Here is a 24,076-nt window from a genome sequence, read left to right on the forward strand (position 1 = left end):
AACACCACCCATCAGGCAGACGCCCCCTCCTCTCCCTTTCCCAGATGCCAGGTACGGTCCATACGGTGGATGGATTCAGGCTGGAAGCTGAGTCGGGGAGCTGAGCCATGTCTATAAACAGAACACAGAGCATTCCCTCAGCTCCCTTTGATAAAGCAGCCTTGCCCTTAAGTCCTCCACTTTGTTTTCAAGGGACTGCACGATGGCCAGTAGGATAGTAGGGAGAGGGGGCGAGCGGGGGGGGGCTAGGGGGGGGGCGAAGAACTGTAGGTGAAAAAAGACCAGGATCAACTAGGACCCGCCATGAATGATTGTCGTCTGGAAGGTCCATTGTTTGATTGGGAAGGCGTGAACTATAAACAAATAATGTGGAGAGCCGAGGAACTGGTAAAATGACAAGGAAGGGGGGAGGGAGAGGGGAAGTGTTAGTAAAAGTTATTTAAAGTTAGAGAATTCAATGGTTAAAAAACCCCCAAATAAACTTTATTCAAGGAAAAAAATATGTCCAATACCGAAACCGTGTAAGAAATTTGTCCGACATTCTCGGTGGCTATACGTACATTCAATATTGTTTACACAAATTCCACTCCCTGCTCCGTTTTTTTCGTGGAACCAGTTCCACAGTTCTCCACATTGTTTGTCTCTTGAGATCACACCTTCCCGAGCCAACAATTGGACCTGCCAGACAGGTCATTTAATTCATCCTGGTCTTCTGGTCTTTTCTCACCCCCCCATCCCCCCAGTCCCCCTCCCCCCACCCCCACCACCCACCCCCCACCCCCACCACCCCCACCCCCCCCCCCCCCCACCCCCACCACCCCCCCTCCCCCTCCCCCCCCCCCCCCCCCCCCCCCCCTCCCCCCCCCCCCCACCCCCCCACCCCCCACCACCCCCCCCCCCCACCCACCAACAACCCCCCCCCCCCACCCCCCCACCCACCCCACCCCCCCCCACCCCCCACCCCACCCCCCCCACCACCCCCCACCACCCCCCACCCCCCATCCACCCCCACCACCACCCCCCCCTCTGGCTGGTGGGTTGGCCCAACCACCCACTCAGGGCCCATTGGGTTGGCAGCTCAGTCACTCAGGGCTAGTGGGGGTGCAGCTCACTCACCCCCCCTCCCCCACCATAGCTTAGCCAGGAAGGCTACTGGAAGATCTCCCTGTCCCAATCTGAATCTGCGCACACTTCATATTCCCTTCAGATTTTTCGTAATAATGATTTATTGTAGGGGGCTATAAAAATCGAAGAAATAATGTGGGTGTCACAAATCTGAAAGAAAAGCAAACAATGGTACAAAATATTTGCAGGCCAGGCAGTATCTTTGAAAAGAGTAGTAGTTAACTCCAAGTCTGAGATGATCGAGGTGGTGGAGATACAGTAAACCATTATTGCATTGACATACCCTAATTCGGTTAAATGTCCATGCCTTTTTTTTGACCAATTCTATTTCCAAGTTCCTTGTGGCTTTGCAATTTATAATTTGGTGATTAAATGTAACGTGTTTCGTGTCAATCTGTTGCGAATGGGGTTTCTGCCCCACATTTGACCCCCAAAATTATTAATTGTTAAGTTCACAAGTAGTTGAGTATAGGAGCAAAGAGGTCCTTCGGCAGTTGTATAGGGCCCTAGTGAGACCACAACTGGAGTATTGTGTGCAGTTTTGGTCCCCTAATTTGAGGAAGGACATTCTTGCTATTGAGGGAGTGCAGCGTAGGTTTATACGGTTAATTCCCGGAATGGCGGGACTGTCATAAGCTGAGAGAATGGAGCAGCTGGGCTTGTATACTCTGGAGATTCGAAGGATAGAGAGGGTTTCTTATTGAAACCTCTAAGATTATTAAGGGTTTGGAAACACTAGAGGTAAGAAACATGTTCCCGACATTGGGGTAGTCCAGAACCAGCGGCCACGGTTTAAGAATAAGGGGTAAGCCATGTAGAACGGGGATGGGCAAACACTTTTTCTCACAGAGAGTGTGTGGAAATCTCTGCCCCAGAGGGTGATCGAGGCCGGTTCTCTGGATACTTTAAAGAGAGAGCTAGATATGGCTGTTCAAGATAGTGGAGTCAGGGGATACGGGGAGAAGGCAGGAACGGGAATTGGGGATGATCAGCCATGATCACATTGAATGACGGTGTTGACCTAATGTACCTATTGTCTATTGAACCTTGAAATAGAAGTTGTTCCTGACTTTGGACCCGGGACCAAAGACATTTACAGATCCAGAGTGGAACCGGAGCAGATTCTCAGACACTGGTTTCCATCCCAAGTCCAGAAGAAAGGGTAAAGTTTCCCGGTGAGCCTATTCCCGCTGAAGGTGTGGAGATGGGACTTGGTGACCGCGCTGTAAAATGATCCCAGCACACAAGGCCAGATTGTAAATCGCTTGCCGTTGTCAGGGAGACTCCTCTGTGTCCCGGTCCACCTCACGCTCCTCCGATCCTCGGACACCTCAAATTCCCAACACGCTGTTTCCAAGTCCAAGGTCACAGAATCTGCGGGTGAACCGAGAGAGACAGAGAACCTCAGTGGGTGGGGAGGGATGAAGGAGTATAGGAGACTGTGGCCACACACACACGCCCACACATACACACTCACACACGCACACACGCACGCACACGCACACGCACACGCACACGCACACGCACAATTCATGTATTGTAGATGCATGTGAAACCATGAGGCAAATTATGAAATTAATGCCGTAGAATGTTCACCAGGGAACGGGAATCAATGGCCGGAGGGCAATTAAGATGTGAGAAGAAAGATTTAAAAGTGCTCACAGCGGGGCAAGTTATTTTTACACAGAGGGGGATGAATACTTGGAGCATGCCGAGGGGTGCAAGGGGTGGTGGAGGCTGAGAGAAAAATAGACAATGGAGTTGTACAGAGCCCGAGTGAGACTTACAGGCCAGCAAATGCTTGCGCCGGAGACCCGGGTTCGATCCCGATTACGGAATTTATACGTTTTGCCCGTGACCTGCGTGGGTTTCTTCGCGATCTTCGGTCTCCTCCCACACTCCAAAGACGTACACGTTTGATATAAAACATTGTCCCCTGTGGGATGTGTGTATGATAGTGTTAATATGCGTTGGGCTGAATGGCCTGTTTCCGCGCTGTATTTCTAAACTAAACAAAACTAAGGCTGGGAACAAATTGAAACAATGGTGAAATATGGACTGAGAACGGCTCAATGTAATATTTTCTGTCATAAACTCGTGGATTTGGAAAGAACATTGCGTTTTTACAGCAATTTTACAGCAGAAAACCAGATCTGGAATGTTCACCTTCCAGTGAAAGCGGTTCTGATTTCCACATCCCTTGTTTGACAAAGCTCGCTGGCTTCACCCCTGTAATCAATGTTATTTAGTACTAGGTATGACTCTGTAACCTTGTAGTTAAGTACTCAGGTCCTGTACTTAAGGCTCCAACATATGACCAGGTCTCCCTTGTTCTGGACTGGGCCCACAAGTGGAATTAGACTGGGGCTTCTTCAGATGGATAGATAGACGTACAGAACAAATCACAGCCTTTAAAGAAAGGTCCCACTATCACATGTCAAGAGTGAAACTGAAAGCTTTAATTGTCTTTGGACGTCCAACGAAATCAGTTTTCTGCATAAACATACACACAAATAGATTTAGCACAACATAATTACATTTTACAAAACATCCATCAAGAAACAGAGTCAAAAAAAACATGTTCAGCCAGAAGGGAAGGCGGGGTCTTGGTGTTTGGAGCCCCCGGTGTGCGATGTCCACAAATTGTGTTGGCAAAGCTCGCTGGCACATCATATACACGGGCGATATACAGATGCCCCTGAATCAATTGGGGGTACGACTCTGTAACCCGTTGTAGTAAGGACAGACTCCTGTACTTAAGCAGCTCCAGCAGAAGGTCAGCCCTTGTTTTGGACTGGGCCCACAAGTGGAATTAGACTGGGGCTTCTTCAGAATGAGAGTCGGTTGAGGGAAACTAGACGTACAGAACAAATCACAGCCGACACCGATGAGTCAAGAAAGGTGGAGCCCACAATGGTCCATTGTTAGCCGTGTAAGAGGTGATAATGAAGGGATACAAACAGTGAAACTAGCAAGACTCTCTAAGGTGGAAGAATAATGAAGAGAGAGGGAATGTAATATTCATACCGCTGGGCTTTATGTGAATGAACAATGAAGATGTGTAGGAAGGAACTGCAGATGCTGGTTTAAACCGAAGATAGACAACATTGGCTGGAGTAACTCAGCTGGTCAGGCAGCATCTCTGGAGAGAAGGAATGGGCGAGGTTTCAGGTCGAGATCCTTCTTCAGACTGTTTAGGGATAATGGAAAGGAGAGATATAGACGAATGATGTGGAGAAATAAAGAACAATGAATAAAAGATATACAAACAAAGTACCGATGATAAACGGAAACAAACTATTGTTAGCTGTTTGTACGGTGAAAACGAGAAGCTAGTGTGACGTGGGTGGGGTGGGGGTGGGGTGGACTTGGCTCTACCATGGACCAAAGTATTGAATTAAATTCCTGAGGCGATATATGCTGGGATGCATCACCTGATAGAACTGACTGAAGCCGATTGTAAATATCTCAGTCAAGTCAACACTCCATTTCACCCATTATTAATCAATAATCAATACATGCGAGGGAACCGATAAGAATGAACGTTCCAACAAACCAATCAGTTTCAGATGTAAGAAACAACTGCAGATGTTGGACAAAATTGAAGCTGGGCACAAAATGCTGGAGTAACTCAGCGGGTGAGGCAGCATCTATGGAGACAAGGGACGGATGACGTTTTCGGTCGAGACCCTTCTAAGACTTACTCCAGCATTTTGTGTCTACATTCGATTTTATCCAGCATCTTCTAATGACGTCCCAAAACGTCACTCAATCAGTTTCAGGATTGCTTTAGTTCCTTTGGTGCTCGATCAATATCGTGCATTGCGCTGCTGGTCAGTGAAGTTGGTGAATATAGAAATCTGTTACATCTTCGCCCGGCTCCCCACGGCTTCAAGACTCAACCATAATAGACAATAGACAATAGGTGCAGGAGTAGTCCATGCGACCCTTCAAGCCAGCACCGCCATTGACTGTGAGCATGGCTGATCATCCCGAATCAGTACCCCGTTCCTGCCTTCCCATATCCCCTGACTCCGCTATCTTTAAGAGCCCTATCCAGCTCCCTCTTGAAAGTTTCCAGCGAAACGGCCTCCAACGCCTTCTGAGGCAGAAAATTCCACAGACCCACAACTCTTTGTGTGAAAAAGTGTTTCCTCATCTCCGTTCTAAATGGCTTACCCTTATTCTTAAATTGTTGCCCCTGGTTCTGGACTCCCCCAACATCGGGAACATGTTTCCTGCCTCTGACGTGTGTAAACTTTTAATAATATTATAGATTTCAATAAGATTCCCTCTCATCCTACTACATTCCAGTGTAAACGTGTAAAATTCCAGTGTTAGTGGAGAAGTTCCAGCAACTTGCAACAGTTAATAGAAAATACTGTTCGGTTGTGTATGGTCAGTGTAAATCAATAAAACATTGTGTTTGTTTGATTTCAGGAGGAAATTAGTCGGAAGAGGTGGTGTTCTTATCTGAAACCATGCATCATTTTATAAAATAACTCAGTAGAGCGCTTTAGTTAATTTTGTAACCCAACTGCTTATATTTACAGGGTTAGTGATGAGGAACACACGTTGTCAGTGGCACATGGGGCACCGGAAGTTGCAAAATTCGATCACCTGTATTTATTGACCAGAGCGTTGTGTGAAATGTCCTGTGGTATTCCACAAGGTCATGTTGATATCATTTATTTGTTCAGTTACATTAAAGATCGCTCTGTGTTAGTTCGATACAAAGAATGATATGAATAATGGACACTTTAATTAGGGTCCCTAACATTCCCTAACCCTAACCCTAATCTACACCACTGCTACAATGAGGTGCGAACCCATAACAGCTCCAGTGGTGTCCATTTCCTCCTGCCGGCTGTCTTTTCAAGCTGTCACATGGACTTTCCCTAGTTGTCAGCTGCTCTGTTCACAGCAGTCACTTGCTCGGCTAGATGTTAAATTACAATTAAAACACAAAGTACTTGTGCTGTATCTCCGGAATAAGCAATCAACTAAGAAAACCAACCCCAATAGGTGGGAGGTGTGTGCTGGGATCGGTGGGATTCACATCGGGGAGACATTACTGGGAGGTGGAGGTGGCGGGGAGTCGGGGCTGGGGTCTGGGAGTCGCAGCAGAGTCTGTGGAGAGGAAGAGACCAGTCACACTGACCCCGGAGACTGGAGTCTGGAGCATCGGGCGATGGGATGAAGTGTTTAATGCACTCACCTCCACTCAATCCCGTCTCCACGCCCGTCGCATCTCCGGAAGGGTGGGCGTTTATCTCAGTTACGAGTCCCGGACAGTTCATTTTACGACGCGGACACCAAGTCCCATCTCCACACCTTCACTGGGAATAAATTCATGGAGAAACTTTGACCTTGAGATGAGATGAGAATCGGCTCCGTTTCCGCTCCGGGTGTGTAAAAGGGTCGGGTCCCGGGTCCGGCGTCAGGAGCGGGGTTCAGGTATTCTGGGGAAGAAACCCGGTGGACAACAGGTCGGCGCTGAACAAACGGCTCCCATTTAATCCACAAATTCCACGTCGTGAAACAAACCCCAGTGAGCGCGGAAATAAAACCAGAGGGAATGTACATGTGGGAAGAGTGAAATAAACAGCAACTGAAATCAGAGCTGTCTGTCTGTCTGTCGATCCGTTCATTTTAACACGTCAACCGCGTCCGGCAAAGGAACAGAAATTACTTTTGTGGAAATATAAAGATTGAAGCGATCGCCGCGGGCACCGGGTCCTGATCTCCGGTCTTCCCCGGGTCCTAAAGTCCACTGACTCGGTTTGAAGGCTGCAAGAGCCGTCTGGCAAAATAAAACCCCCGGTAAACGTGACCATGTGGTGGTGCAGAAAAAGAGGGGCGGATGATTTGGAAATTACTAGAGGAGGGGGTAAGCTGAATGCCGAGAATGCGAGGCAGAAGGTTTGTTAATTACGTGAAAATATTGAATCTATCGTTGAGTCTTGAAGCCGTGGGGAGCCGTGCGAAGATGTAACACATTTCTATGTTAGTGAACCTCACTGACCAGCAGCTCAACGTACGATATTGATCGAACACCAAAGGAACTAAAGCAATCTTGAAACTGATTGAAGGTAGACACAAAATGCTGGAGTAACTCAGCGGGTGAGGCAGCATCTATGGAGAGAAGGAATGGGTGACGTTTCGGGACGAGACCCAAAGAAGGATCTCGACTCAAAACGCTACCCATTTCTTCTCTCCATAAATGCTGCCTCACCCGCTAAATATCTCCAGCATTTTGTGTCTACCTTCGATTTTATCCGGCATCTGCAGTTCTTTCTTACATCTGAAACTGATTGGTTTGTTGGAACGTTCATTCTTATCGGTTCCCTCGTATGTATTGATTATTGATAAATAATGGGTGAAATGTAGTATTGGCATGACTGAGATATTTGCAATCGTCTTCAGTCAGGACTGTCAGGTGATGCATCCCAGCATGTATCGCCTCAAGACTTGAATTCAGTTCTTTGGTCCATGTTAGGGCTAAGTCTCAAGACGATTCTTTATCCCTTCTGTTTTAAGACCAACCATCTTCAGGTAGCCCCGGCATCTCCCCTGTCTCTCTACCCCCCCCCCCCCCCCCCAATAGCTTGTTTCCTTTTATCCTCTGTACTTTTTTTCCCATATATTTTATTAATTGTTCCTTATCTCTCCACATCATCGTCTAAATCTCTCGTTTCCCTTATCCCTAAACAGTCTATAGATGGGTCACGACCCGAAACGTCACCCATTCCTTCTCTCCAGAGATGCTGCCTGACCCGCTGAGTTACTCCAGCCAATTGTGTCTGTCTTCGGTTTAAACCAGCATCTGCAGTTCCTTCCAACACATCTTCATTGTTCATTCACATAAAGCCCAGCGGTATGAATATTGATTTCTGTAATTACAAGTAACCCTTGCATTCCCTCTCTCTCCATTCTTCCTCCACCATAGACGTCTTGCTAGTTTCACTGTTTGTATCCCTTCATTATCACCTCTTCCACGGCCAACAATGGACCATTGTGGGCTCCACCTTTCTTGACTCATCGGTGCCGGCTGTGATTTGTTCTGTACGTCTAGTTTCCCTCAACCGACTCCATTCTGAAGAAGCCCCAGTCTAATTCCACTTGTGGGCCCAGTCCAGAACAAGGGAGACCTGGTCATATGTTGGAGCCTTAAGTACAGGACCTGAGGTACTTAACTACAAGGTTACAGAGTCGTACCTAGTACTAAATAACATTGATTACAGGGGTGAAGCCAGCGAGCTTTGTCAAACAAAGGATGTGGAAATCAGAACCGCTTTCACTGGAAGGTGAACATTCCAGATCTGGTTATCTGCCACCTCGCAACGTAATGCTCTTTCAAAACCCCCCAGTTTTATGACAAAATATTACATTGAGCCGTTTTCAATCCATATTTCGCCATTGTTTCAATTTAGAACATAGAAAATAGGTGCAGGAGTAGGCCATTCGGCCCTTCGAGCCTGCACCGCCATTCAATATGATCATGGCTGATCATCCAACTCAGTATCCTGTACCTGCCTTTCTCTCCATACCCCCTGATCCCTTTAGCCACAACGGCCACATCTAACTCCCTCTTAAATATAGCCAACGAACTGGCCTCAACTACCTTCTGCGGCAGAGAATTCCAGAGATTCACCACTCTGAAAACTGTGTGAAAAATGTTTTCCTCATCTCGGTCCTAAAAGTTTTCCCCCTTATCCTTAAACTGTGACCCCTTGTTCTGGACTTCCCCAACATCGGAAACAATCTTCCTGCATCTACCCTGTCCAACCCCTTAAGAATTTTGTAAGTTTCTATAAGATTCCCCCCTCAATCTTCTAAATTCTAGCGAGTACAAACCGAGTCTATCCAGTCTTTCTTCATATGAAAGTCCTGACATCCCAGGAATCAGTCTGGTGAACCTTCTCTGTACTCCCTCTATGGCAAGAATGTCTTTCCTCAGATTAGGAGACCAAATCTGTACGCAATACTCCAGGTGTGGTCTCACAAAGACCCTGTACAACTGCAGTAGAACGTCCCTGCTCCTATACTCAAATCCTTTTGCTATGAATGCTAACATACCATTCGCCTTCTTCACTGCCTGCTGCATCTGCATGCCTACTGTTAATGACTGGCGTACCATGACACCCAGGTCTCGTTGCATCTCCCTTTTCCTAATCGGCCACCATTCAGATAACAGTCTACTTTCCTGTTTTTGCCACCAAAGTGGGTAACCTCACATTTATCCACATTATACTGCATCTGCCATGCATTTGCCTACTCACCCAGCCTATCCAAGCCACCTTGCAGCCTCCTAGCATCCTCCTCACAGCTAACACTGCCCCCCAGCTTCGTGCCATCCGCAAACTTGGAGATGTAGCATTCAATTCCCGCGTCCAAATCATTAATATATATCGTAAATAGCTGGGGTCCCAGCACTGAGCCTTGCGATACCCCACTAGTCACTGCCTCACATTGTGAAAATGACCCGTTTACTCCTACTCTTTGCTTCCTGTCTGCCAGCCATTATCCACTCTACTAGTTACATCCTCGAAAAATTCTATAAGATTCGTCAGACATGATTTACCTTTCATAAATCCATGCTGACTTTGTCCAATGATTTCACCACTTTCCAAATGTGCTGCTATCCCATCTTTAATAACTGATTCTATCAGTTTCCCCACTACCGACGTTAGACTAACTGGTCTGTTATTCCCCGTTTTCTCTCTCCCTCCCTTTTTAAAAAGTGGGGTTACATTAGCTACCCTCCAATCCTCAGGAAATACTCCAGAATCTAAAGAGTTTTGAAAAATTATCACTAATGCATCCACTATTTCTGGGGCTACTTCCTTTAGTACTCTGGGATGCAGCCTATCTGGCCCTGGGGATTTATTGGTCTTTAATCCATTCAATTTACCTAACACCACTTCCCGGCTAACCTGGATTTCACTCAGTTCCGCCATCTCATTTGACCCCCGGTCCCCTGCTATTTCCGGCAGATTATTTATGTCTTCCTTAGTGAAGACAGAACCAAAGTAGTTATTCAATTGGTCTGCCATGTCCTTGTTCCCCATGATCAATTCACCTGTTTCTGACTGCAAGGGACCTACATTTGTTTTAACTAATCTTTTTCTCTTCACATATCTATAAAAGCTTTTGCAGTCAGTTTTTATGTTTCCTGCCAGTTTTCTTTCGTTCTATTTTCCCTTTCCTAATTAAGCCCTTTGTCTTCCTCTGCTGGGCTCTGAATTTCTACTAGCAAAACTAGCTAGAAAACTAGCGCTTTCTGCCCCTTAGTGATTCGCAGCTCTACCCATATCGATTCCACATCCTCCAAGCTAATGTTCTTTCTTTCTATTGCGTTAATCTCCTCTCTAACCAGCAACGCTACCCCACCTCATTTTCCTTTCTGTCTATCCCTCATGAATATTGAATATTCCTGGATGTTCAGCTCCCAGTTTTGGTCACCTTGGAGCCATGTCTCCGTGATCCCAACTGTATCATATTCATTAATAACTATCTGCACATTCAACTCATTCACCTTATTATGAATGCTCCTTGCATTGAGACACAAAGCCTTCAGGCTTGTTTTTACAACACTCTTACCCCTAATACAATTATGTTGAAAAGTGGCCCTTTTTGATTTTTCCCATGAATTTGTCTGCCTGCCACTTGTACTTTTCACCTTGCTACCTATTGCTTCTACCCTCATTTTACACCCTCTGTCTCTCTGCTCATGCTCCCATCCCCCATGTTGGTTGACGTGTCCAAGGTGGGCCGAAGAGTCTTGTTCCATGCCGCATGCCTCTATGTTTCTGAGGCACACATTGCACCATAATACATCTAACATTACAGAGTCCAAATCACGACGTTTTATGCGCCCTTATAATCTTCACTCCTCAGTCACTGCATTAATGCACATCTGAATCTTCAGTGAGGATGTTTCATCACCTCCACGATTGTAAAACGACTTGATTGCCACACAAAGTCTTTTACTGATAGTTTATTACAAGCACTAATACACACTATGCAATAGCTGTCCGTGGTCATCACTGGAGCTAGAGAGTGAGCTGGAGGTGGGGACACTACAATTATACGAGAGACAATGGGGAGTGGTTAGTAGTGGTGAGGTCACTATGTTAAAGGGACATGCACTGATCTACATCCCTCCTCTTGGAAACAAAAGCATGGCAATATACAGAGCGACCACGGCTCATACGCTAGGATTACAAACCGCACCGGGAATAGTTAACCGGGTCATAATACAGCTAAGCGAGCTCCCCGTAACGGACAGGCGGCTTGACCAACCGCCCAGAGCGGGTGCGCAACCCGCATTCCCCCTCAACCGCAGGAGCAGAAGGGACAGAGTCAGGGACAGAGGTGGGAGAGCTGGACGAGGAACGCACCGGAGATGGAGGAGAACAGCGAGGCGAAACGGGTACACTGGCAGGCGAGGCAGGGGAAAGAGGCTTGTGAGTGCGGGGCACAGAGAGCTGGGAGGGCAGTTTCCGCAGCATGCGCGGAGTGACAGGGGCTGGCGGAGCTTCGGGCAAAATGGAAGGGATAGGTGGCTGAAACGGGTCCGTGGGAGGCGGAGGAGGCTCGTTGACGAGCAGGAGGTGCTGACGTGACCGACGGTAGACGGTGCCCTCTTAGTCGACGAGATATGACCGGGGAGAGCCGGCATTACCAACTACAACGGCCAGCCTGTAGTGCCCGGAGGGGGACTGCATCCGAACCCCCTGGCCCGGGAACAGGCGAGGAAGCGGCCGGGCCGACTTGTCAAAGGAGCGCTTCTGGGTGGCTTGCTTCTCGATGATGCGCTCCGTGACAGCGGCAGGGGTCTGGACCGAGGGTTTGAGGGACTGTTGTGAGACAGGGAGAGGTGGTCTAGTGGTGCGGGACATGAGGCGCTGGGCAGGCAAACCGAGTCGCGGGGTCGCGGGAAATGTTGCGGAGGTTGAGGAGGGCAAGGTAGAAGTCGGAATGGGAAAGGCGGCAGTGTTCCAGCAGCTCCTTGGCACTGCAGACAGCGCGTTCCGCAAGGCCGTTGCTCTGCGGATACTCAGGGCTGCTAGTGTGGTGGCAAAAGTTCCAACGGGCAGCGAAGGCACGGAACTCGGCGCTGGAGAACTGGCTGCCGTTGTCCGATTGGAGGGTCACCGGGGATCCGAAGGTCGAAAAGTGGCGGCGAAGCTTCCCGATGACGGCGGCAGAGGTGATGGAAGGCAGCTGATCCACCTCAAACCAACTGGAGTATGAGTCCACCAGGACCAGGAAGTGTTTGCCATGACATTCGAACAGACATCCACGGTAGCTCGGGGGCCGGCTGCTGCAGGAGAGGCTGGCGCTGCTGATGAGGCAGGAGACTGTTGCAGGCAGCGCAAGCGGAGACTCTGTCACGGATGTCTTGAGCCATACCCGGCCAGTAAAACTGGCTTTGGGCCTGGGACAAAGTGGCTTCCACCCCGGGGTGGCCGTTGTGTGCAGATTGGAAATAGTGATCCCGCAGAGCGGCCGGCACCACGACCTTGTGACCCTTCACCACCACGCTGTCGTGTAGCACCAGTTCATCCCGAACCAGGAAGTAGGGTACGGCATCAGCCGGCAGGGAAGAGCGTCAGTCAGGCCAACCATGGCGGATAACGTCCGCAAGTTGTTGGAGGGCAGGATCATCAGCAGTGTGTTAGATCAGGGACTGCATCTGCTGGGAAGGAACAATGTTAACGTTTAGTACCATCAGGTCAGATGATTCGTATGGATGGCGGGCAACGGAAGGGAGCGGCGCACGGGATAATGTGTCAGCCACAAACATATCTTTGCCCTTGCGGTACACAATCTGGAACGTGAAACGCTGGAGCTGCAGCATCATCAGCTACAAACGGGAAGAGGCGACATGGATAGGCTTGTTCAAAATAGTGACCAGCGGCTGGTGGTCAGAATCAGAATCAATTTATTTGTCATTTGGACCCCTGGAGGTCCAAACGAAATGCCGTTTCTGCAGCCATACATAACACACAAATAGACCCCAGACACAACATAATTACATTTAACATAAACATCTATCACATAACTGTGATGGAGGCCAAATAAACTTATCTCTCCACTGCACTCTCCCCCCCCCCCCCCCCCCCATGTCAGAGTCAAAGTCATAGCCCCCGGCTGGCGATGGCGATTGTCCCGCGGCCATTAAAGCCACGCCGGGTGGTGCGAGGTCGCACATCGGGTCTTGGTGTTAGAGCCCCCGGTGTGCGCTCGCAGAGTCCGCGGCCATTCCAGCCGCGCGGGGCAGCGGTGTCAGGCCCCGCTCCAGGAGCTCTTCGACCCCGCAACTCGGGCGGGAGAAGTCGCCGCCGCAGAAGCCCCGAAAAGCGGTCTCCCCCCAGGGAGCCGTGGGCTCGGCGCCATCGTCCACAGACCTGTAGAGAGCCTCCGACTCTCCGGCAGCAGCAGCAACAGCACCAGCAGCAGCAGCGCTCCTCCACCGCTCCGGACCCGGCCAGCTCCGCGACGGTGAGGTGAGTCGACACCTGAGTCCCCGGTCTCTTCCTGTTGGAGGCCGCTCCTCGTTACGGCCTCAACGACGACTGAGACCCGACGAGAAAAGGTCAATCTCAATGGTGAAAGTGTTGCCCAGAATGTAGTCCTTGCACTTGGAGCAGGCGAACACCACGGCAAGTAGCTCCTTCTTGATCTGAGCGTAACGCTGCTCGGCAGGGGTCATGGTGCGAGAAGCGTAGGAGACAGGTAGCTGCAGGCCGTGATAAAGCTGCAGACAAGTGGCACCGAGACCGAACTTAGAGGCATCACAAGTGAGGACAATGGGTCTGTGCAAATCGAAGAACTTGAGAGTCGGTGTGTGTGCGAGCTTGGACTTCAGAGCCACGAACGCCGACTGGTGATGCGGGAGTCAGACCCATGCGGAGTCCTTCTTGATCAGCTCCCTCAGGGGAGCACTCAGTTCGCTGAGGTCAGGTATAAACTTCCCCAGGTAATTGACCATGCCCAGGAAGCACTGCAGGCCGGGTACGTCAGTAGGAGCGGGCATCTCGGTGACTGCTGCCATTTTCTGGGGGTCAGGCTTTAAACTCCCCGCCGTGAAAACGTGACCAACGTAAGTGACTTCCGGGACTCTGAACCGACACTTCTTCGGGTTGAGCTTGAGATTGATCTCACGAGCCCTGGCCAGGACTTTGCGGAGGTGCAGGTCGTGCTCAGCGACGTCCCTCCCGTACACCAACATGTCATCCATGATGATGGCGCACGGTAATCCAGCAAACAGCTGTTCCATGGTGCGCTGGAAAACCTCACTAGCCGAGTTGATCCCAAACGGCATGCGGAGGAAACGGAACCTGCCGAAGGGATTGCTGAAGGTGGTCAGGAATGATGAATGTTCATCCAGAGGGATCTGCCAAAAGGAGCTCTTGGCGTCTAGGACAGAGAAGACAGTGGCAGGGCCGACCTGTGCAGCAACGTCCTCCACCGTCCGCATGGGGTAGTGCGGGCGCTTGATGGCAAAGTTCAGGTCCTTCGGGTTAATGCAGGTCCGGATCTCGCTCTGGTGGGAGCGCTCACCTCCTTGAGGATGCCCATGGTCACCATATCATGCAGAGTAGATTCCACGCGGCCCTTCATTGCAAAGTAGACGCGGTGGGCCGGTTGAATCACCAGGTCGACACTCGGGTCGACAAAGATTTTATAGTCATAGGGCAATTCCCCCAAAATGTCATCAAAACGGTCGGGGTATTCGCCCAGGGGGTCAATGGGCGCCTGCACCAGGTGAATCCCGCGGTGGAAAGAAACCAAACCAAGGTCCTGGTACGCACGGGCGCCCAACAGGGTGACGTTATCAGAATCCAGCAGGTGGAAGGTGAGGGGCCGAGAGGTCTCAAGGACTGTGCAAATAAGCGTGGCCTTCCCCACAGGAACCAGAACACCTCCCCCATAGGCATGAAGGCGGGTGTCGCCGGGAGTAACTCTCTCACCAGATCTTATCTGCTTGAAGAGGCTGACAGACATAACATTGGCAAAGGCGCCATGTCGACCTTCGCAGAAAAAGAATGGCCATTCACAGTAACATGCACAGAGGGATCCGTTATCGGAGCAGGTGCACCCAAAAGCGAAAACACCGTTGAATCACCATGGGAGGAGCTCGTATCAGAGTCAGGGAGCTCATCCGACTGGTACTGGGAACCAAGTGCGCTATCAGAGTCTGCAAGGTTGTTTAAATTCCTCCTTGGAGCAGGGACCGGCTTCCCACGGGACCGACAAGCCGCCGAAAAGTGGTTCAGCTTTCCACAGGAATTACAAGTCTTACCCTGCGCGGGGCAAACGTTGAATTGGTGGGAAGAAAAATTACAATTTGGGCAACGGCGAGGGGTGACCTTAGCGGGTGTAGCAGCGGTGTTCCGTCGTGGCGGACCAGCTGCACCGGTAAAGTTAATGTCCTGGGACACCGGTTGAGATGCGGAGCCAACAGCAGAGGCCATGCGAGCGGCATGCATAGCATCCCTTAATGTCAAGTCGGGTTTCATTAGGAGCTCGTCACGCAGCTTAGCGTTCAGGAGACCGTTGACCAGGACATCCCTGATCAATTCGTCCGTGGAGATTGTGTCAAGGCGACAGCGCCGAGCCATGTGACGCAAAGATGCAATAAAAGCGTCAATATGCTCCCCGGGAATCTGCCGCCTCTGGAAGAATTTAAAGCGCTCAATAATGTTATTGGTAGGGATATCACAGAGGGCAGTGAACTTTGCCAGGAGACATACCGGGTCCCGACGGTCCTCACCGGGGGTGAAGTCGAATGAAGCATAGTGATCCATGACCTCCGGGCCAGCGAGGTTGACGACAGGAGTTGGACATAATTAAAACGGGGGGAGGGGGGGGGAACAACTGGGAGAAAACAAAGAATAAAAAGAAAACCGATAAACAGGAGACGCGAGTCTACCGCTGTGACACCATGTAAAACGACTTGATTGATCCACAAAGTATTTTACTGATAGTTTATTACAAGCACTAACACACACTATGCAATAGCTGTCCGTGGTCATCACTGGAGCTAGAGAGCGAGCTGGGGGTGGGGACACTACAATTATACGAGAGACAATGGGGAGTGGTTAGTAGTGGTGAGGTCACTATGTTAAAGGAACATGCACTGATCTACAACGATCACTCCCTCTTTCCTTTCAACTACTGACTGCAGATGTTAACATCCTCTCTTTCTCTTCCTTAATCCCCAATCTTTCTGACCTGTGGACCATGTATTAGATGCAAACGAGTTATCAAGACAACATTTATATCGTGAAGAATTCTGCAACACACCTGTGTCCGTCCTTGTTGTTGAGGTCACTGGAGCCACAGCCCTGTTTCCAACTTCAGGCGTGGTGTGGATAGGTGTTACCATATTCTGCTTCTCTGCAGTAAACCGAATAATAATAGTGGGATTAAACAATGACAAATACAAGAAGGAAAAGATTGCCAAGTGAACCGTGAACCACTATCCATCACGTCCATCTCCCCGTGTTGGTGGTGGGGGGCGACTAGGTTTGGGGGTGGGGGAGGGATGTGGAATGTCAACATTGAACCAGAAACTAAACTGAATCACCCATTTCCATCCTGTAGCCTGGTGGTATAACAGTATTGAAATCTTGCACTGAGCAACTTGTTTCTTCACATTCAAACCATTCCCCATGGACCACAAGAGACACGTCAAGGGATGTGACAGCTCTTACACCATCCAGGATAACACTGACCACTTGCCAGGCAGCTCATTCACTTGGATAAATGGATCAATAACTAGACCGATGCTGCAAAGGCCAGTGCTGTGTCTCCATATTTTGCAACCTATATAAATGATGCGGATAAAAGGACTTCACATTTTAGCTGGGCACTTGAAAATATGGCGCGTGGATTGTTTGGAGCATCAAAATAAGCTGATTGAGCAACTAATGTAAAGGCAAGATACAGAATTGACCATGAATGGAAGCAGAAGGTGATGGTGGACAGTGTCTCAGATTGCAGGCATGTGACTAGTGGCATTCCCTATGGATAGTTGCTGGCCCCATTGCGGTTTGTGGTTTATATATCAAAGATTTGGATGAATACACAAGCATGATTTGTACGATGGTTATCAACTGTTGCAAAGGGGTCTTCATCTGCTGGGTTGAGAAATGTTGAATGGAGTTTTAAACAGATAGGCACAAGATGTTGCCTTTTGGAAAGACAAAGCAGGACAGCACCTCAGTGAATGACATCAATCAGAATATTGAGTATAGCAGTTGGAACGTTATGTAACAGATGTACAAAACTTTGGCGCGGTCAAAGTTAGAGTAGTGTGTTCAGTTCTAGATCCCTGTTATAGCAAATATGTTACTGAACTGGAATGGGTGCGGAGTTGATTGAAACATAGAAAATAGGTGCAGGAGTAGGCCATTCGGCCCTTCGAGCCTGCACCGCCATTCAATATGATCAGGCTGATCATCCAACTCAGTATCCTGTACCTGCCTTCTCTCCATACTCCCTGATCCCTTTAGCCACAAGCTACACATCTAACTCCCTCTTAAATATAGCCAATGAACTGGCCTCAACTATCTTCTGTGGCAGAGAATTCCAGAGATTCACCACTATCTGTGTGAAAAATGTTTTCCTCATCTCGGTCCTAGGAAAACATTTTTTTTATGTTTTATGATTGAAGAGCATGTTTCCAGGACTCAAGGGCCTGAGTAACATGGAGAGGTTGAGCACGCTGGGACTTTATCCTTGCTGTACGAGTCTATGACTTTATGATTTGGATTAATGAAGCCAAACCTGGAGTTAATACATAGAACATAGAATAGTGCAGCATGGGAACTGGCCCTTTGATGCCCCATATCTGCACCAGCAATATCACGACAATTAGATCTAATCCCATCTACCTGCTCATGGACTGGATCCCTCTGTTCCCCGACTGTGTCAGACATGTGTTAGCATAAACAGCGTTTCCACTACCTCCCCCCCCAATGCTGGGTCCCCTTTTATTCACATCCCTGGTGTGTGTCCCTTTGTTTTCACCATCCACCTCTGGGCCCACCCTCATTATTCGTGACTCCCCTAGGTCCCCATTTTTGTAGGCCCTCTGTCTGGTCCCACATATGTTCTCGGCGACATCACCCACCCCAACCCCCACCGGACGCTCCTCTCCTATAGCCAACAGGAGGAAGAGAGATTCCAAGAGGAGAAAGGGGCGACTGTGGCTGACAAGGGACGTCAGGGTTAGTATAAAAATTAAAGCGAAGAAGTACATCGCAAAGATGAGTGGGAAGCAAGAGGATTGGGTAAAGTTTAAAGTGCAACATGAGATAACTAAAAATGCCATACGGGGAGAAAGGATGAGGTACGAAGGTAAGCTAGCCAATAATATAAAGGAGGATAGTAAAAGCTTCTTTAGGTATGTGAAGAGGAAGAAAATATTTAAGACCAAAGTTGGACCCTTAAAGAATGAAAAGGGTGAATTTATTATGGGGAAAAAGGAAATGGCAGATGAGATGAACGACACAAACAGTCGTCCTGATATAGTAGTGGCCAGAGGATCTGGGATCTTCAGAATTGAAGGAAATCAATATTAGGCAGGAAATTGTGTTGGATAGACTCATGGGACTGAAGGCTGATAAATCCCCAGGGCCTGATGGTCTGCATCCCAGGGTACGTAAGGAAGTGGCTCCAGAATCCGTGAATGCATTGGTGATCATTTTCCAATGTTCTATAGATTCAGTATTCGTTCCTGTGGATGGAGGATTGCTAATGTTAACCCACTTTTCAAGAAAGGCGGGAGAGAAAAAACGGGGAATTCTAGACCAGTTAGCCTGATATCGGTGGTGGGGAAGACGTTGGAGTCAATTATAAAAGATGAAATAGCGGCACATTTGGATAGCAGTAACAGGATCGGTCCGAATCAGCATGGATTTACAAAAGGGAAATTATACTTGATTCATCTTCTGGAATTTTTTGAGGAGTCAATTGAGAAAATGGACAAGGGAGAGCCAGTGGATATAGTGTCCTGGAATTTCTGAAAGCATTTGAGAATTTGTCTTTCAGAAAGCATTTGAGTGTAGAGGGACTGACAGCTGGCAGACTCATCTTGGTTCAAAGAACCATTTCTGCACAGTACGACCCATGATTCTGGACACTGATATTCTGACTGTGATAACATGAACCAAAATGTAGCGGTTTGTCACACAGTTCCTGCATCCGTCCACATGTGACTGTGCGGTCATTGCAGATGTAAATTGTCTCTGCTCAGCCCCTTCCCTATTTCCACTTCTTTTGTTAACCTCATTGTTTGCAGCAACTCCACGCCCATTGTCAGAACAACATTTATATTTCACAGACGCTTCGACAAACCTTTCTGTTGACTTGATGTAGATGTCCCTGCATCTCTTGTCCAATCGCCACCTTCAGCCATGATGATGACAAGCATTCCAACATTCTGTGGTTCTGGAATGAACAATATTAAGATAATCGTCAAGCAACAATTGAATGCGAAGGAAAACTTTACCTGTTGAACCAACACACACAATATCTGATCCAATCAACCCGTCCTCCAAAGGTCATAGACTATCTGGGCTCACACAGCGACCGGCAAAGACATCTGAAATTGCAAATTCAACGCATTAAATAATTCCCGCTTTTTTATTCTAAATGTTATCTCCTCAGAGAACTGGAAGACGATTGCATCATTTTGCCTGAAAACCGACAGAAAGTGATTGTTTAATTCCTCTGCCAATTACTCACGGAGCTTTTTAAACACTTAATTTACGTTATGTTAAAGGGACCCAGGTTTTAGACTGGAACTGGAGTTACTGTGAGGAAGTGGCAGAATAATTTAATTATCGCATGTCTTCAGAAGTGGAAAATGAAGTGAGTTCTGCATCCACTTTGGATACATTAACAACTGACGGAGTATATAATTATAATTGAATCGTGATTCCCAAAACACATTACAATGTTCCCACTTTGCTCCAAACACCATATTATTTACTGCCACTGACCTATCCAAGGTAAACCTTTCCCAGACACAGTGTCCTGAATCCAGAGTAAAGGTGCGGTGAATCATACCGTGGTAACAGACCACAGCAACAACACGCATGTCACCAGTGGACGGAAATCATTGGGTGGGGGGGACGTCCCCCGTGCTTTGAGAGGCGGGGGACATCCCCCCCCCCCCCCCCCCCCCCCCCCCCCCCCCCCCCATGTTTTGTAATCCGGACTTCATCAGACGCTGTCTAAGGGCTGAATCGGCCCGTTCGCGGGGCCTTTCAGCGTCCGGCGAGGCTTAAAATCAAACTGAGAAAGGTCCACATGAGAACTAAGAACGCTTTTGGTGTGCTGGCCTTTAATAAAGCAGATCATTGAGTATAGAAGTTGGGATGTAATGTTAAAATTGTACAAGGCATTGGTGGGGCCAATTCTGGAGCATGGTGTACAATTTTGGTCGCCAAATTATAGGAAAGATGTCAACAAAATAGAGAGTGTTCAGAGGAGATTTACTAGAATGTTGCCTGGGTTCAGCTAAGTTACAGAGAAAGGTTGAATAAGTTAGGGCTTTATTCTTTGGAGCGCAGAAGGTTAAGGGGGGACTTGATAGAGGTCATTAAAATGATGAGAGGGATAGACAGAGTTGACGTGGATACGCTTTTTGCATTGAGAATAGTGAAGATTCAAACAAGAGGACATGAATTGAGAATTAAGGGACAGAAGTTTAGGGGTAACATGAGGGGGGACTTCTTTACTCAGAGAGTGGTAGCTGTGCGCAATGAGCTTCCAGTGGAAGTGCTGGAGGCAGATTCGATTTTATCATTTAAAAATAAATTGGATAGGTGTATGGACGGAAAATGAATGGAGGGTTATGGTCTGAGTGCAGGTAGATGGGACTAGGGGAGAATAAGTGTTCGGCACGGACTAGTGGGGCCGAGATGGCCTGTTTTCGTGCTGTAATTGTTACATGGTTATTGATTTAGGGGCTGTCGTTGTGTGAGACTCACAGCTCAGTGTATGTGTGCAAGTACCTGCCTGTACACGGGATGGATTCCAACACCTACATTCCTTAGTTGCTGAGACCAAATCCAACCGGTTCGGCAACACAGTGTTAGTCAGCTGTAAATACAATGGATTTAAATATGTTCTTTACCATTTCTGAAGGACACACTTGGTGCCATTAATGACGTTTATTAGATAGAGTACATTTCCGATAGACTATTTTATTAAATTTTCCCTGTAATGCGGTTCTCTGTCGCGTTACAGGTGAGGGGTGTTTGAGGTGAAACTCGTACCGCGGCGGGCAGCACCATTCACACACAGGGCGGAGCTGAGAACCAAAGATCTATGCTGACAACCTCCCAATGCCTCGGGCGGATCAGATTCACAGCTTGGGATTCGATCAATTAAAACAAAGGCACTCGCCCCATTGGCCAGAATGGAATAGCAAAGACAGAAGTTGTGAGATCTACACGGAAATCCAGGCAGAAAATACTTACGATACGTTTGTCTTTGACGTCTTTGACGTTGCTGCCGATGTTTCAGACAAACTGGATAGACTCGGCTTGTACTCGCTAGAATTTAAAAGATTGGGGGGGGGATCTTATAGAAACTTACACAATTCTTAAGGGGTTGGACAAGCTAGATGCAGGAAGATTGTTCCCGATGTTGGGGAACTCCAGAACAAGAGGTCACAGTTTAAGGATAAGGATCTTTTAGGCCCGAGATGAGAATAAAAACGGGTATTTTAGGACCGAGATGAGACAAATCATTTTTCACACAGAGAGTGGTGAATCTCTGGGACTCTCTGCCACAGAAGGCAGTTGAGGCCAGTTCATTGGCTATATTTAAGAGGGAGTTAGATGCGGCCCTTGTGGCTAAAGGGATCAGGGGGTATGGAGAGAAGGCAGGTACGGGATACTGAGTTGGAGGATCAGCCATGATCATATTGAATGGCGGTGCAGGCTCGAAGGGCCGAATGGCCTACTCCTGCACCTATTTTCTATGTTTCTATGTTTCCTCCATTTGCCCCACTCCCCTTCTTCCCGCTTTCTGACCTGACCTAGACCACTGGTCCGGTAGCTTTGTGAGAGTGGGTGGAACCTGAACCTCGGGCCGGAATCAATTCTAGTTAACCCTTTCTGCTGCTGGGAATGCTGGAACAGTGCCGGATTTCAACACAACCTGTTGGAATTCTGTCTGCGGCATCCCAGGCAACGTGTTTTCGCACTCGCTCTGACCACTGAGCTGCCATTAGCCAGCAGTCAGCCAAGTCCGCGTATTCACCGCCTCCCACAGACATTACTAACTAGTCACTAGACACCATGCGACTTGGATTACTGGGATTTAACCAATTATATTCCATTGGTATTTTCCACTTACACTCTAATCCCAGCTGACCGGACTTGTGATCCGGTTCGATGAGTGGAGAGCAAACTCTTCGGGTCGTTGCCGGGTGAATACGCTGCGCGGGTCGTTTGTCCGTCTTCATCCCGCACACGGTTAATCAGCCCGAGATTACCCGACCGCAAATAAAACAACCCGCAAAGAGAAACGTGATCTCCGATACATCAGAACAGTTCATGTATGTGGCTTTAGCTGCGATCAGAGGTGAACACTGAAAGATAATGGTTCCGCGATAGACTCACGTTAATGAAACCATTAAACAAATAGCAGGAAGAAGATTGCTGTACGCTTAAATTGTATCCATTGACATACTCCCTCACAAGGCTAGAGACGTCTGTACTGAACTCTGGAGAGCAGAGTTCTGCCACCAATCTATATGTAATAAATAAACATAGTGGGTGAGTAACAGCGGGCAGGAGGACGACGGAGACTTTTCCAGGAATGGCGCAGACAGAATTCCTACAGCCAGGTTATATTCAAATCCTCTCCGTGTTACTGCATTCCTGCCCGCAGAAACGGTTAACAGGAATTTTAAAAGAACATTATTCACAGTATATAATAATAGATTGTCAAACCGGTTGGTCGTGGTTTCAGCAGCGAGACCGCTCCCAGTTCTGAGTAATGTGTGGATTAATGCACCTTGTGGACAGGCAGCTGCTTGCCTGCAGATACTGATCGCTGCATCTTACAGAACTACAGGCCGCACCTCACAAATCAATACTCACCTGTAGCTGGAATGAAGCAAGGAGGAAGCGAATTTAATATAAATCCGTGCGGTCAACACATCCCTGCGGATTTGGGAGGTCAATACAAGTACGAGTTGGAAATCAATACTCAGGAACATTAGATATTGAAAATGGAACACCTCAAGGGAGCATAATAAGTCCTTTACTATTTTTAGTAATGATAAATGATGTATATGAAGAAATTGTAAATGAAATGGGAGTTTCACTGTTTGCGGATGATGGGGCAATCTGGAAAAGGGGGAGAAATGTGAAGTTTATTGTGCAGAAACTACAGAGGGGTATAATAAAGAAACAAGAGTGGTCATATAAATGGGGATTCAAATTTTCTGTGGAAAAGACAAAGATAATGTTTTTTACTAGGAAGAAAATTGGTAGTGAGGTTAAACTAAAATTACATAACCAGGAATTGGAGAGAGTAAAATACTTTAAATTTTTAGGTTTATGGTTTGATGAGAGGATTACATGGATGGTTCATATTGAGAAAGTAGTGGACAAATGTAGAAGATACTTAATGTAATGAGATGTTTAGTTGGATGTGATTGGGGGGCAGATAGAACAGCTTTGAAGGCTATATACACTGGGTTAATTAGATCTGTGTTAGATTATGGTTGTGTGGTGTATGGGTCCGCATCAAGTACTTCTCTTAAGAAAATAGACAACATTGAATATCAGGCATTGAGAATATGTACAGGTGCAATAAAAACAACTCCAACAGCAGCATTACAGGTTGAAATGGGGGAGATGCCTCTAGAGATGACAAGGATACAGCTTTCATTGAATTACTGGATTAA

General features: G+C 47.9%; 1 protein-coding gene across 4 annotated transcripts; it reads right to left on the bottom strand.

Annotated features, from left to right (window-relative positions):
• Window positions 1–1,208: 1,208 nt before the first annotated feature.
• Window positions 1,209–23,108, bottom strand: LOC129715470 (tripartite motif-containing protein 15-like). 4 transcript variants are annotated; one of them, XM_055665353.1, is made up of 4 exons: window positions 22,516–23,108; window positions 19,501–19,593; window positions 16,444–16,536; window positions 1,209–2,499 (listed from the first exon to the last, which is right to left on the bottom strand). In XM_055665353.1, exons 2-4 carry the CDS (start codon window positions 19,574–19,576, stop codon window positions 2,219–2,221), a joined length of 450 nt encoding a protein of 149 aa, XP_055521328.1. In that variant the 5' UTR covers window positions 19,577–19,593; window positions 22,516–23,108; the 3' UTR covers window positions 1,209–2,218. The 4 variants fall into 4 exon arrangements, 2 of the variants coding, with proteins under 2 accessions (XP_055521328.1, XP_055521326.1); XM_055665351.1 differs by lacking the exon at window positions 22,516–23,108 and adding an exon at window positions 21,287–22,509; XR_008726505.1 differs by lacking the exon at window positions 1,209–2,499 and adding an exon at window positions 8,432–12,826.
• Between the last annotated feature and the right edge of the window lie 968 nt (window positions 23,109–24,076).

Source organism: Leucoraja erinacea, unplaced genomic scaffold (genome assembly GCF_028641065.1).
Source record: "Leucoraja erinacea ecotype New England unplaced genomic scaffold, Leri_hhj_1 Leri_1194S, whole genome shotgun sequence".
NCBI lineage: Eukaryota > Metazoa > Chordata > Chondrichthyes > Rajiformes > Rajidae > Leucoraja > Leucoraja erinaceus.

Bases quoted from the DNA above. Each gene is read 5' to 3' on its own strand.
- LOC129715470 (XM_055665351.1), bottom strand. From the start codon at position 21,314: ATGGCACCAAGTGTGTCCTTCAGAAATG. The intron at 19,594-21,286 runs GTAAAGAACATA...TGTTCATTCCAG, and splicing joins AAGTGTGTCCTTCAGAAATG to AACCACAGAATGTTGGAATG. The intron at 2,500-16,443 runs GTGTGTTGCAGA...GTTCACCCGCAG, and splicing joins AACAACAAGGACGGACACAG to ATTCTGTGACCTTGGACTTG.